General features: G+C 34.1%; 1 protein-coding gene across 19 annotated transcripts in view; it reads left to right on the top strand.

Annotated features, from left to right (window-relative positions):
- Window positions 1-15,206, top strand: part of RIMS2 (regulating synaptic membrane exocytosis 2) — a 753,630-nt gene that overhangs the window by 583,541 nt on the left and 154,883 nt on the right. For 7 of the 19 annotated variants that reach the window (XM_062188128.1, XM_062188133.1, XM_062188134.1 and 4 more), the window contains 2 exons: window positions 1,320-1,492; window positions 2,375-2,617. The exons of 6 other annotated variants lie outside the window; for them this stretch is intronic. In XM_062188128.1, coding sequence (XP_062044112.1) covers window positions 1,320-1,492; window positions 2,375-2,617 — 416 coding nt within the window. The remainder of the gene's footprint in view (window positions 1-1,319; window positions 1,493-2,374; window positions 2,618-15,206) is intronic. 6 more of the 19 variants (XM_062188136.1, XM_062188145.1, XM_062188137.1 and 3 more) reach the window with 1 other exon arrangement.

The raw sequence follows: 15,206 nt of genomic DNA, 5'->3' as shown, positions 1-15,206 counted from the left end.
CAAAATGTTGATATCTATCTTATACTGGTGGTGAGTTGCTGTTCATGCAGGACTGCTTATTATGTAACAATTCAAATCACAGCAAGCGGTTTATATAAGATAATCATCTTTCCAAGGCTTTGTGAAATTTATCAGTATCTGTGGTTAGAAAATTACCCTTGCAAATTTGACTAGATAAGGATGTTTCAGCATTATACTTGAAGTGCTACAAAGAAAAATCTAATAGCAGATATTCTAGTAACCCAGTAATATCCATACTACTAATATTGTATTTTTATAGAAAAATAATGCTCTTTTACTACCATGCAGTAATGATATCATAATAATACTGATTATCTTTATTACATCATGCTAGATACCACACAAGTGTTAATTTTAATATTCAGAATAACATAACAAGGAAGATATTGTTATCCTTGTGATTTCATATTAAAACTTTGAGAGGTTAAATAATTTTCTCAGATCTACCTAGCTAGTAAGGATTTTCCAGATGCCAAAATCTGTCTTTACATCCCAACACTAAGCCTCCTAGCAATGGTCTTTTATAGTCAAAAATAAAATTAAGTGCTGACTATTAGTTTTTATTTTGAATGTATTTAATGAGAATAGGTCATTAACATAAAAACTTATGATGTTTTTCAATTTGCCAGAGTATTTGAATACCCAAGAACACCCTGCACCCTTGAGCCAGTTAACTATCTGATTATTTCAATTCCAGGAGGTTTGAATTATTTTAAATAATAACAACTTTCTCTAGTATTCTAGGATTCATCAAAATTCCAGCAACAATTCAGAATTTGAACTTTCTCTTTTCTCTTGGCTTTTTAAAAAAGAGTTAGTGTATTAATAATTAGTCTTTATATTATCTCTAGGTTTTCAGTGAAGCCCAGTGGATTAAAGAGGAAACTGATGGCTCTGGAATTGGTGTTTATTAGTTACAGTGGCAACCTTATAATACTATGTCCTTAAAAATTATTCACAAATAAAAAATTCTACTCTTTAAAGTTTAGCCAAATGTTTATTTCCCAGAATTTATCTAAATGTTCTTCCCTGAGGCCAATGCTGTTTTGAAACTATTTAAATGGCCTTCATTGGGTTGTGGTGAAAATGTTCTAATTACTCTGCTGAAAACAAGGGCTTCCTATAAATTGAATTTTTCTTTTAGGATAATTGCCATTCACTTTCGTTTTATATGCAACTGAGTGGGGTTTTGCAGTATCCCCTGTGGACAGTTAAAGTGCTGAAATAGGAGAAAGCGAATAATTGCTTTGTGTGGTAATACTGACGACTTCTGCGTATTTGTCAATCTGTGTTAACAGTATCGATCAGGATGGGATCCTCATAGAGGGGCAGATAATATTTCCACTAAATCTTCGGACAGTGATGTAAGTGATATATCTGCGGTTTCAAGGACTAGTAGTGCTTCTCGTTTCAGCAGCACAAGCTACATGTCTGTCCAATCAGAACGGCCGAGAGGAAGCAAGAAGATCAGGTGAGTGAAGGAAATTCCACAGTAAACACTTCTAAGGCTATTGTAGAAGGGCTTTACTGCTTTTTTTTTTTTTAATAAACATAGAATCTTTTATTTCTAAAAGGTTAATACTTATCGTTAAGGCAATAGGAACTTCTATACATATACTTTTGCTTTTATTTATTATTTTGGCTCATATTTTAGATCTTACACACATAGAAAAATTTTAGTGTACTAAAATTTGGTGTATTAGAGTTCTTGAAGTAATATCATATGTATTTCTCATGTTTGCAATTTAAAAAGTAATGCTGTTATTACTATATCTTTACTGAAATCAAAGTGACTGTTAACTTACTACTTAAATTTTTTATGTTTAAAATAATATTTGGAGGGATTTTTTTTCCAAGCTTAATGCATTTCAATGATTCAGGAAACCTAACAATATTACTTTTTTTGGTAACATGCTGTCTTATTGTCCTGAAATTTTTATAAATACTTGGGAAAAGCATCCTCTCAAGAAAACTTCTAAATGCAATATATAAATTAGTATAATTTTCATTTCTCACTTGTCCTATATATTTTATGGACACTTAAGGTAAAAACAATTATTTACTCTTTTTGGATTAACAAATCGTGTAATAGAAATATGATAGCCTTTGCCTGTTTCCATGTAATTTTGCAAGAGGAAAATATCATTTTAAAACTGTAATAATTAGGTGCTGCTTATGTAGTGCTTCTCTAGCACACACTGGAAACAAGTTCCCAACATTTAAAACCATATTTTTACGTAAGTTTGGATAATTTTCATTGCCTTTCTTTTTAATTTCATGTGTGTTTTTCTTGACTTTCTTTTCTTTTCTGTGTGTTTATTTGCATGCCTTCGATTTGTGTTGCTTTCAAAAGCACAAAGGGAATAGAACAGGGAGGGATAGAAGGGGATAAGCATGTGGAGGTAGTTCATGAGAAGGAAGAGGTAAAGGAAGACGGAATTAATGAGAATGAGAAAGGGAAAGAGATTCCAAAATCGTGTAATAAAGAGGAAAACAGAGAATCAGGAGAAGAGGAAAAAACACCTGAGCAAGGGGAGAAACAAGAACAAAGGAATAAAGAGGACTTGCCAAGGAGAGCCTCACAGGACGATGACAGGTAAAAGCAGCTTCTGTGTAGACAGTTCCCGTTAGTAATGTAGTCTTTTTACTATGCCTAAAAATTGTTTTGTCATTTATATTTGCTTTATTGTCTTGTGTTTTATCTACTTGGCTTCTGATACAAATAAGCAATATATTGGCAAATTATTGTCAGATAACTTCATTTATTAGTCTTTTACTTCCTGCACAAGCTCTGACAGTCTAATTTATTTGGTTCCAAGGTTTTTATGATTAGCTGCATAAAATTTAAACTCGCCTTTTGTTTATTTAGCATGAATTACTGCATATCATCTCTATCTGTGGATTCTAAAGATCATTGAAAATAAATTTTTACAGATAGTGGACCATTTTATAAGAAATATTATGTACTAGAAAAGTACATCAAAATGAGTAAGAAAATAGCTAGCAAAAAGTAAGTTTCATTCAGTCTATGATTCCCTGTTTATTCTTAGCTTTCTGATAAGTTCTAATAAAGTTTGAATCTTAAGGAAGATTACAAAGCAGGGACAGTGCTATCTGGTACTCTGAAAGGAAAGACCAGGTACCAGAGTCTAATTAGAAGCCAAATATGTTAGGTTTTGTCCTTGAAATTCTATTAGAGAAACTTCTTGAGAATTACCTATTCACAGGGGTAAAAGGCAAGAAGAAAACATAAGCAGTAAGGTATAAAACAACTACATTTTTATCTTCACAACACAAACCACTAAGAAAGCGTGAACTAGTACTATTTATCCTGCACACACTCAGATCAGCACAGGTATGCAGTAAGACTGTATCCTTCTCCGTGAGAAGGTGTTTGGTCTAATTACATTTATCTGAGAATGGAAGTATCCAACCTGTACATTTGGGAGGAGTTGGTTTTTAGCAGCCTAGAAATTAACTTTATGTTAGTACAAAATCAGCTTGATAAACATTACCTTATTTACAAACCAAATTTTTCTTTATTATATCTAAACCCTATCACAATGTGTTTTTCTCCCAATTCAAAATAAAGAGCATTAGGGCAGCTGTTTACCTATTGGGTATATAATTCAGTGGTTTAGCCTGAGACACCTCACTTTTAACTCAGACATATTTAACTATATCTGAACCCTCATAAAGGTTTGATATAGCAGACATTAAACCTAAAAATGAACCTTAAATAAGGCATATTTTGTGATTTGAGTATAAACTAGTGATTTCATGTCTGTCTTCATTATTATATTTGATAAATTACATGTGTTTATTAATATAGACAGTCATTTTTCTGATTTGTTGGGCATAGAATGAATTCATTACAAATCACAGAGAATACTTTTCAAGGTTCCCTTGGAAAGAAAGATACTTTTCTTTCTTTAAGAGTAGAGCAAAATGCAAATCTTTCATGTGTTTTCTTTTCTATGTGCTGTGTACATGAGAATGTTTGGGCCTGTTGGTATTTACCTGGAGCCAGAATCCCATACTAGCACAACTGATTTGGCAGGCAAAGGCTTAGAGAAGATTATTACCTGAAGTTCCTGATTTTTAAAATATTCTCTTCAGGAAAAGGGTACATTATTTTATAGGAAAAAGGCTATGATGTTATATTCCTAGGGATATGATTCATCAAGGTACTGTACTCAGCTTAAGTGACTGTGCAATGTTTCTGGAAGTGTAAGCTAGATAAGGCCTGGCAAGGGAGTATCAAATCTGTAAGATAGCAAGAAATATAAACTGCAGTTGTTTACTAGAAAATGTTGGTGTCCCTCATTAGTTATTGAATTTGCTTTCATTTCTTAGAATCTATCTTAGAGCCTTTGTTCTGGAGAAAATATGTCTGATGATTCCCAGTAACACTTTATTTTGGTAGTTGATAAACTTATCATGGACTGTTTAAACACAAAAACATCTTATGTGCTTATATAACATTATTGAAAATAACCTTATTCTATAACATATCATTGACATTTTATGTCTTTCACATTTATGTCTTGAGATCTAGGTTTTTTAAAGAAAACAATTATCACTTCATAGGTTATATTTATAACAAATCTAGTACTTAAAATTAAACAATGATTATAATGAATCAAGTCCATTATATTTATAATAATTAGACTTTGTGGAAAGAGATGAATTTCATTGCAAGATTATGTTCATGATCTAGTAAGTAAGTCACATTAAAGTGAGTCTACTGAATATACAAGTAGAAAATAAATAGCAAAAAGTTAGTTCAAAGATGGTTTATTAGATGTTTGGATTGATAATGAGTGATGCATTCACACTTAACTGTTCCATTTATACACATGTGTAGGCTTGATAAGTTTTTCCTATATCTTTTGTGATTCTGTATGGTAGATTTTAGAAAATCTCACACAATATTTGCCACTTAAAATATTTTCTCATTTTTATTTGTTTTAAATGTTAAATCTGTTTGCATTTGCTAACTAGATACTGTGTATGAAGGTAGTTCACAGAGTTCATAGAAAGTAGAATTAAAATATTAAGTTTATGTGGTATAAAAATCTTGAAATCTATGCATAATTTCTTCATAATATGCATTTCCATGAACTTTTTTGAAGACCATTTGTATATGTGATAAGGTACTCTGGAAAAAAAGGGTTTAAAAGGAAAAATAGGGAAAAATGGTTCACTCAGCCAATATTCAGAAAACTTCTCTGACACTGTACCGAGAACTGGAGATCAAAATGAAATGAACTACATCTAAACTGCTAAGCCTGAGGATGAAGCACTTTCATAGCCATGTGTGGATAGGTGTTTGATTGTATCTGCATATCCAAAAAATGTCAGGATACCTGAACAAAGTCACAAATATATTTGATGAAAGAATTTGGAATAGACAAGGTAATCTTAAGTAAATCTGCAATGGGAGGTAGTAAAACAAATATTGAACTATTGTTTTATCAAAATCTACAACATTGATAGCTTCATGTCAAACTAAACCCTATCCGTGATTCCAAGTTCAATTCTGGGGACATAAGACAATTAAAAAAAAAAAGTTTACAGACTCTTTCTCTATAAACTTAGTACTCAGACAGGATTTAAATATGCTATGGAATTTTAACTTATCTTTTTTAAAGAAAATAACTCATTTGGAAATGGGGATTATTTTTCAAAGAAAAAGATGTCATCAGTTCAAATTTCCATGAATAACTTTTTATTGGAGTTAAACCACTTCGTTTATCTAGCAAAATGTTCTTATTTAGAAGGGCAAAGAGAATAATTGTTAATGAATTATTTAATTCAAGGCATGATTGCTAACAGTTTGAAATTAGAGTTACAATGTGAAAGCATGACTATGTAATATAACTTGATATACACAGCATATTTAATACATATTTTATAGACCTGTAAAGGGAAGGCGATATGTCTCATGACAATAATTGTGGATTAGGGCTCTAAAATACTGGATTCTCATGCTGACTCTCTTATATGTACCTACCCACTTTATCTTTCTGGGCTTTTGCCTTTTTCCTTAGCCTGCTTTGTGTTGCTATAACAAAATAACTGAGGCTAAGTAAATTATTAAGAAAAGAGGTTTTTTTCCTTATAGTTCTGGAGGTCCATGAGCATGACACCAGCATCAGCTTCTGGTGAGTGTCCTGTGGTGGACAGTGTAACATGGCAGGAACTAGCATGTGTGAAAGAACGGTCATATGGCAATAGTCAAAGCAAGAGAGCATGGAGAAAGCTGAACTTGCTCTCTGAAGACCCACTGTCTCCATACAGAATCCATTCTCTCAAGTCCTAACCTACTCCTGAGTTACAGTCATTAATCCCTCCTGAGCATGGTACCGCACAGTGACCTTATGTTCTACTGCATCCCACTTCTTAATGGTTCTACCACCTCTCAAAAGTATGACATTGGGGACCATGCCTTAACAAAAAATCTTTGGGAGACAAACCATATCCAAACCATAGCAGCTTGTCAAATAAAGCAATGGATGAGCCAAAGATTCACACTGTTGCCCAGATGAATGTAGTACACAGCAAAATAGGAAACTAAACATCATCTGTTGTGCTGATTGACTTTTTAGAGGTGATTACATCTGTGACCAACAATGGTACAACAAGTGAGTCAACACACATTCCTATAATTTAGTGATTGTTTCTAAAAATTTGTGTGGCTAGTTTTTAATATTCTATTGATCAGGGTCAGTGTTTTGGGTTTTCTGGATGTTTGTTTTAGTGCTGACTCACCCAGAGGCCCTGTTCCACCAAGTATTATTGATGGCTTCTGTTTTATTATTTTTTACTGTTTTTTTTTTTCTCACTGAGGCTATCTTCTAATTAATATCACGAAGAATCTTACAACCTCAAAGAACTTCCATTCTGCTCTATGATTATACATAGTATTTAGCTAGGATTTAAAAAAAAAAAAAAAAACAAACACTTGACTGTGATTCCTAAAATTGTGATCCTATTAGTTTGGTATGGAACTCAGGAATTTACATATTTAAAATAAACACCCCAGATGATTATCAAGCACAGTGTAGATGCTATTCATCATCTCTTTTGGGTAGCTTGTATTTTCTAATGAATTTTAAGACCAACTTGCCAATTTAAAACACACACACACACACACACAGAGCTGGGATTTTGATGAGGATTATGATCAAGTAGATCAATTTGAGTATTGCTGTCATTTTAAGAAAATTAAGTGTTCAATGCGTGAACACAAGGTGTTATTCTTTCAAAGATTTATTTATTTATTTTGTAAGTCAGAGTTAAGAGAGGGGCACCCCCCAAAGATGGCCACAATGGCAGCGCTGGCCTAGCTGAAACCAGGAGACAGGAGCTTCATTTGGGTCTCCCAGGTAGCTTTCAAGAGCCCAAACACTTGGGCCATTTTCCACTGCTTATCCCAGGCTCTTATTAGGGAGCTGGATTGGAAATGGAGCAGCTGGTACATGCCAGTGTTGCATGTGGTGGCTTTACACCAGCACCCACAATTTAATTTAATTTATATATCTCTTTTACTTTCTTGCAATGAGGGTAATGTTCAGGGTACATACATACCTTGAACTTCTTTTGCTAAATTTATCCTAGAGTATTTTATTTTTGTATGCTATTGTAAATGATATTTTTACTAATTTTGTTTTTGTATTGTTCGTTGCTAGTATATAGAAAACAATTGATTTTTGTTTATTGATTTTGTATCCTGTTGTACTCATTATTTCTAATAGTTTTGTCTTTATTCCTTAGGATTTTCTCTATAGGTTATCATGGCATCTGTGGCTAACAATAGTTTTACTTCTTCCTTTCCAATCTGGATGTCTTTCATTTCTTTTTTCTTGCCTAATTGATCTGATTAAAACACCTAGTATAGTGTTCAGTACAAGTGACTTATGGAAAGTTCTTAAACAGCCATACAGAGTTACTTTTGCATTGGCTGTGAAAGCACTTTTGAGAATATTTTTTCTTATTCCACTTATCCATTTGAGAAGACTATGTAAAATTTTCTTTGAAAATTTTATGATTATCCCTTAATTATTTTTTATCTGTCTAACTGATAAGATAACTACATAGATTATTGTGTTTAGTCTTATCTAATCTACCAGAAAGTTCAAGGTAAATACTGAAATCACAATAATTTCATTCAATTTCTTATGCCAGATTATATTGATATTATATTAGATATAATAAGTTTTCACTTTTATCTTTTTATATATATTTAAAATGTACATGATATGATATCATCATATACATAGTGAAGTTATTACTACAATCAAGCATTTCAATATATCCAACATCCCATATAGTTACCTTTCTTCTATGAGTGTGTGTGGTAAAAATACCTAAAATCAGCCATCTTGTTTTCATCCTTTATGAAGCTTTACTTTTCTACTTCTATTTTATTACAGTTATAACTTAGTGGCCTTTTGCTAAAAGTGCTTCAAATTAAATATACTACTAATTTTTGTTAGCAATTTTCATGTTTTATTAGCTACACTTTATTTTTAGAATTTGTCCCCATTACCATTCTCTTCCTGAAACTATTTTTTCTTCTGAGCTTTTGTGAAGGTCTATTCAGTTCATCTTTCTCTCTAGCCACCTCTTCTTTCTAAGCTTTTGTTTTATTTTGTTTTGTTTTTTAAGGTCCATTTATCTATTTGAAAGGCAAGTTTACAGAAGGGGAAGGCAGAGGCGGAGAAAGAAGTCTTCCATTTGCTGGTTCATTCCTCAGGTGGCCACATCCCGGGGAGCTGGGCCAGTCTGAAGCCAGGAACTAGGAGCTTCCTCTGAGGCTCCCAGCTGGGTGCAGGGACCCAAGCACTTTGGCCATCTTCTACTGCATTCCCAGGCTGAAGCAGGGAGCTGGATCAAAAATGGAGCAGCAGGGACTCAAACCGGCACCCATATGGGATGCTGGTACTGCAGATGGACTCCTAACAGTGCTGGCCCTCTGAGCCTGTTTTCATGTTGATGCATTTTCAGGATCCTTTCCTAAGCCCTGTTTTGTTCTCTGCCTACATATTTTATCTGGTTGATGCATTCTGTTCCATGGCATCAAGTACCAGAGAGAGAGACCCATCTCCTTCCTAATTATCTGTCAGATGTATCTGATTGGTTCTAGCTGCCTTCTTATCTATCCCAGGGACATAGCAAACTTAGCAAGTAAAATTAATTTTATCATACCCTTATCTAATAAGCAAGCAAGCTAAATAACCTGCTTCTCCTTGTACATATAGCAGCATCCTTCCAATTGCTGAAGTCAGAAACCTATCACTCTTAACTAATTTTCTCTATTGGACACAATTTGCTTACTGTAATAACGATGTCTCTTGTTGAGTCTAATACTTAATTATCTGAAATATGTCCATTTCTCCCTAGCCTCATTTCTGCTTTCATAATGTGCACTAATCTCTCATGGGCATTAGTTTTATAGAAGATTCTTATCCTTAAAAATAATGACCCATACATTCAAGCTCATTAAGATAATAGTATTAAAATAAGTAATCGATTTCTGTGAAGTAATTCATTTGTGAAAACTTCCAAGGAAAAGTGTCTGTACTGATAAATGGAGAAACAAACTGCGATGCATCCATGTGATCAGATGTTATTCAGCTATAAAAAGAAATGAAGTACTGAGTCACCCTACGACATGAAAGACACTTGTAGAATTTATGCTAAGTGATAGATGGTAGACACAGAAGGTCATATGCATAAATTGTGTCACTCCCTTCATATGGCATGTCCAGAATAGGAAATCCATAGAAATGAATAGATTAGTGGTTGCCAGGGGTCGAGGAGAAGGGAAGATGAACAGAGACTATTAATATATACAGAGCCTCTTCTAGGGATGATGAGATGTTGTGGAATTAGGTAGAGGTGATTGTTGCATAACATTTTAAATATACTAAAAGCCATTGAATCATCTACTTTAGAAGGATGAGGTGTTTTTTGTTTTGTTTTGTTTTGTTTTTTGTTTTTTGTTTTTTTTTTTTTTGACAGGCAGAGTGGACAGTGAGAGAGACAGAGAGAAAGGTTTTCCTTTTGCCGTTGGTTCACCCTCCAATGGCCGCAGCGGCCGGTGCACTGTGGCCGGCACACCGCGCTGATCCAATGGCAGGAGCCAGGTGCCTATCCTGGTCTCCAATGGGGTACAGGGCCCAAGCACTTGGGCCATCCTCCATCTGCACTCCCTGGCCACAGCAGAGAGCTGGCCTGGAAGAGGGGCAACCGGGACAGAATCCGGTGCCCCAACCGGGACTAGAACCCCGTGTGCCGGCGCCCGGAGGATTAGCCTGTTGAGCCACGGTGCTGGCCGAAGGATGAGTTTTATGGTATGGTATATGAATGGATTTTTGAATGTCCAAAATAAAGTTTCTGGAAAAAAGTAAGAAATGAAAAATAAGGTAAATCTATAACCTATGTTGATTCTTCAGTAAATATTATAAGTATAGGTAGTGATGCCAAAATGCAAACAATACTTTTTAGGGCCTAGTTTGTCAAACATTTTTGCCCTTTTTTTCCCTCCAGTGTTCTTTTAGAGCCACCTTTCCCTAAAATGTTCCTTCATCTCTTTTCTCTGCAACTCTTTTTTTTTTTTCATTCTTGAGTACAATATTTTTAAGACTCCAAAGTCCTGAAGATGAATGAAACATAGATTTTTCTTTTCAAGAGAGGGTCGGGGCCAGAGCTATGGTGTAGTGGGCAAAGCCACCACCTTGTATCCCATAAGGGCAACAGTTCAAGTCCCAGCTGCTCTACTCCCGATCCTGATCTCTGCTATGGCCTGGGAAAGCAGTAGAAGGTGGCCCAACTCCTTGGGCCCCTGCACCCATGTGGGAAACCCAGAAGAACCTCCTGGCTCCGGCCATTGTGGTCATCTGGGGAGTGAACCAGCAGATAGAAGACTTCTCTCTCTCTCTCTCTCTCTCTGCCTTGCCTCTCTGTAGTTCTGCCTTTCAAATAAAGAAATAAATCTTTTTTAAAAAAAAAAAAAAAAAAGATGATGATTTTCTTTACTTTTTTTAAGCCCCAAAGTTTTCCTTTACACAAATATGTATCACTGAACTAAAGGAACTCTACATATATTGAAGATTCTCAGTTAATAATTAAGTAAACTATTCTTAGAAAATTTTAGGAACATGTAGCTGTTTAAATGTTGATATTCTATCACATTATTTTTCCATGTATAGTAAGCCTGAGTGTGTTTGTGACTTGAATATTCGTCATATGAGATTACTGAAAGGGAGAGATTTGAGATTGGATGATGTATATGGGTCTAAAGACAAGGCACATCTGAAGAGGGAGAACTGAGAAGGCATTTTGTTGGCTGGTTAGTTGGTTAGTTGATTAGTTTACTGATTGATATACGATGAGTGGTCAGTCCTCTTATCTTTGCACCTTTCAGTCACATTCACATTATACTATCCTTTTGGACACATTAGATTGGTATGAGTTTGCATAATCTTTAAATACTATCTAATGATCATTTTGTTATCATTTTTATGTGTTTTTCTTCTGCTCTTGTGAGACTTCATACAGGTTTTTAGATGTAATGATTATCACTTAGGAACATCAAAAAAATTAAAGTCTTTGGAAAAATCTTACCAAACTATTTTAAGTAAATGATATATCAGACTTCATTTTGATTGTTGGGGTGGGTGTTTGGTGTAGTAGTGAAGACACTGCTTGGGATGCTTACATCTCATATCTCAGTGCCTGTGGTCAGGTCCTGGCTCCAGGTTCAGTTCCAGCTTCCTGTTAATGCATACCTTACGTGTCAGTAAGTGATCACTCAAATACTAAGATTCCTGCCACCTGGTGGGAAACCTAGATCCAGTTCCATGCTCCTGGCTTCAGCCTGGCCCAACTTCTGCTGCTGCAAGCGCTGAGGACATGAACCAGCTGATGGAGGTTCTGTCTCTGTCTCTCTGCCTTTCAAGGAAAATGAAAATAAAAAATATTGAAATTGCCTAGAGACAACTGCATATTTTCTGGATTTTCTATGAATTAACCACCTTTTTTTGCTATTTTGAAGATCATAGATTATGAATTAATACCTTATAAAATACACCTGGTTTGTGTAGCGATTTGGTGTTCTAATCTGACACCTCGAGTATTCAACTGATCAGTTTTGCTGTATGTTATTAATTCTAGAAGCTTATGCCATGTTACACTGACTAATATTAAGCATGTATCTTTGTCAGTTATTATAATCCAAAATTTATTTTTGATATAGTAAGAAAAAATGCTTTAAATATTCCAAAAAATTGTGTGGGAGATAATATGATCTCATGGTTAAAAGTTAACACGGGATTTGGACAGAACTAGAATGAGTCTTAGTTCTGTCAGTTTCCAACAATATAAACTTGAGAAAATAAAAGCCACTTTCTTCATCTATCAAGGATAATAGTAATGTTCTGAGAATTCAATGAAATAATGCCCTTTAAGCACTTAACACTTGTCCTGGCATTTGATAAGCATTCAGTAAACAGTAGAGATTACTATAAAGAAAGAAAATGAAAGAAATAGAAAATAAATTGATAGAATTCTCATACTTTTTAATTTCTTTTTTTTTCTCTTCTAACTTTTGTATTTTCTTTTTTTTTTTTTATTAAACTTTTATTTAATGAATATAAATTTCCAAAGTATAGCTTGTGGGTTACAATGGCTTCCCCCCTCCCATAACTTCCCTCCCGCCCGCAACCCTCCCCCCTCCCGCTCCCTTTCCCCTTCCATTCATGTAAAGATTCATTTTCAATTCTCTTTGTATACAGAAGATCAATTTAGTATATATTAGGTAAAGGTTTCAACATTTTGCCCATATAGCAACATCGAGTGAAAAAACTACCATTGGATTACTAATTATAGCATTTCTTAAAACTGCATATTGCGGCCGGTGCCGTGGCTCAACAGGCTAATCCTCCGCCTTGCGGCGCCGGCACACCAGGTTCTAGTCCCTGTCGGGGCGCCAGATTCTGTCCCGGTTGCCCCTCTTCCAGGCCAGCTCTCTGCTATGGCCAGGGAGTGCAGTGGAGGATGGCCCAAGTGCTTGGGTGCTGCACCCCATGGGAGACCAGGAGAAGCACCTGGCTCCTGTCATCGGATTAGCACGGCGCGCCAGCCGCAGCGGGCCGGCCGTGGCGGCCATTGGAGGGTGAACCAATGGCAAAGGAAAACCTTTCTCTCTGTCTCTCTCTCTCTCTCACTGTCCACTCTGCCTGTCAAAAAATAAAACAAATAAATAAAATAAACTGCATATTGCATTAAAAAAGCTTTCCTAATACTTTGCTAGATGAAAGTTTAAAGCAGGATGGATCTGTTTTGTATTTTTTACAAAAAAGTTTTTGAAATGCCAAAAAATTTCATTGTAAGATAATCTCATAAATTTTGCAAAATTCTCAACATTGTTTATAAGGTTTGTTTCATAGTTTCATTTTGTTGCCTTTTAATGGTATTGAAAAGAAAGAAAACATTTTATTCCTTAAATTGCCTTCATGTATTCAACAAGTAATCTTTAACATCTTTTATGTGCTAGACCCTGTGCTAAAATTAGAAAATACTGATTAACAAGACCTTATACCCTCCCTCAGAGAACCTGAAGTCCAGAAGGGAGATAGGAAAATTAAAAAAAAAAAGTGATATTACAGAATGTAAAGTATAAAAAGTAATTGTATTGATTTGAAAATAATTTGATAATAATTTGATAATACTCATAAAACATTATAATAAGCCACTTAGTTATCTCATATAAAGCTCTCACCTACTTTTAAAGTATTGGTTTATGGAAAACTGAAATTATGAAAATATATCTAACTTGTCCTATTATATATCATTTAGGTTTTAGGACAGTGATAGAAATCAGTCTTTTGAAATCAAAGTCTAGTTTTTCTCCTACTTCACTGTAGGATACCTTTTTTAAAAAAATCCATAAATTAAGACAAGAATACACAAGTGATTTTTTCAGTATTATATAAGGTATGAAAACATTATCAAAAGAAAAAATGCATGATATCTTAGAGCCATTAGCCATTTTAAAAAATATTTTTCTTCATTAATACCTTAAAAAACATTTTAAAAGTTTTATTAAACCATTGTCCTTAGCTTTGACACAACCAAACATAAGGCTTTTAAACTGTAAGAATTACAGCAACTAAAAAATTACCTGTTATTTTATACATGAGCCTCATAGGTTCCCCTGTTTAGTAATGTTTAAAAAAAAAACAAAAAAACCTTGCCATGTTTATCTTGGACAGCCTCCAGCTAAAATTAGTCAGCATGATACTTAGAAATATAAAATAGAATCCTTTAAATTTGTGCTATCCAAGTATATCTTCAGAAAATTAATACCAACAGCTAATTATTGTAAAGAAAGATTGTACGTATAGTCAAATAAATTGAAGAACTACTGCACATATTGCAGTTGTCATCAAAGTTTACAACATACATGAGCCCTCTGAGAAGTCCTATTTAATAAATTGGGTTTAAGCCAGCATTTCCTGAGTTTTATGTTGGAATTATTTTAGTGTAATGCTTTCAAGCTTTATTCTAGAAAATGTGCTTAAAACTTGATGACATTATTTAATTTTTTTATTTCTCACTTTGACCTCTATTCTTTCATTGAAATAAATATTTTATTATTGATAGCTGAAACATAGAATTATGGCATAAAACAGAGTTGCTCAGGAGATATCCTTGGAACTGAAAAATGTCGCTATAAGGATTGATCTCATTCATCTTGAAAGAAACAGACAGATGGGGCTAAGAAAAAAATTATAAAATCTGGTAGGAATTAAGAATCCAAAAAAAAAAAGTATCTCAGGAATGTAAGATATTTCTCAAATAATGACATCAATAGAAGGAATCTATACAAATGATTTATATAATTCAACAAATACAATGAACATTGATCAGTTTTGCTCAGTTTTTGTATGTTTTAAATTTGAATTCACTCTGTTGTTTAGGGATTCACTCCAAAGAAAACAATGAAGCCATAGTGTGGCAAGAGAGCTAATGAGTGGCCCTTTTTTTTTTTTTTTTTTTAATCTTTTCTCTGCTTCCAACAACATGTTGGTTGGTACCATTAGCTATTTGAGATTAAAGGAGAAAAGATTTCTAAAATTGCCTTTATGTCGTATATAGGCATGCATAAATATTTA

The sequence above is a fragment of the Lepus europaeus genome, chromosome 4 (assembly GCF_033115175.1).
Source record: "Lepus europaeus isolate LE1 chromosome 4, mLepTim1.pri, whole genome shotgun sequence".
NCBI lineage: Eukaryota > Metazoa > Chordata > Mammalia > Lagomorpha > Leporidae > Lepus > Lepus europaeus.
Note: the sequence above shows the minus strand (reverse complement) of the source record. Positions and strands in the feature narration are given on the sequence as shown.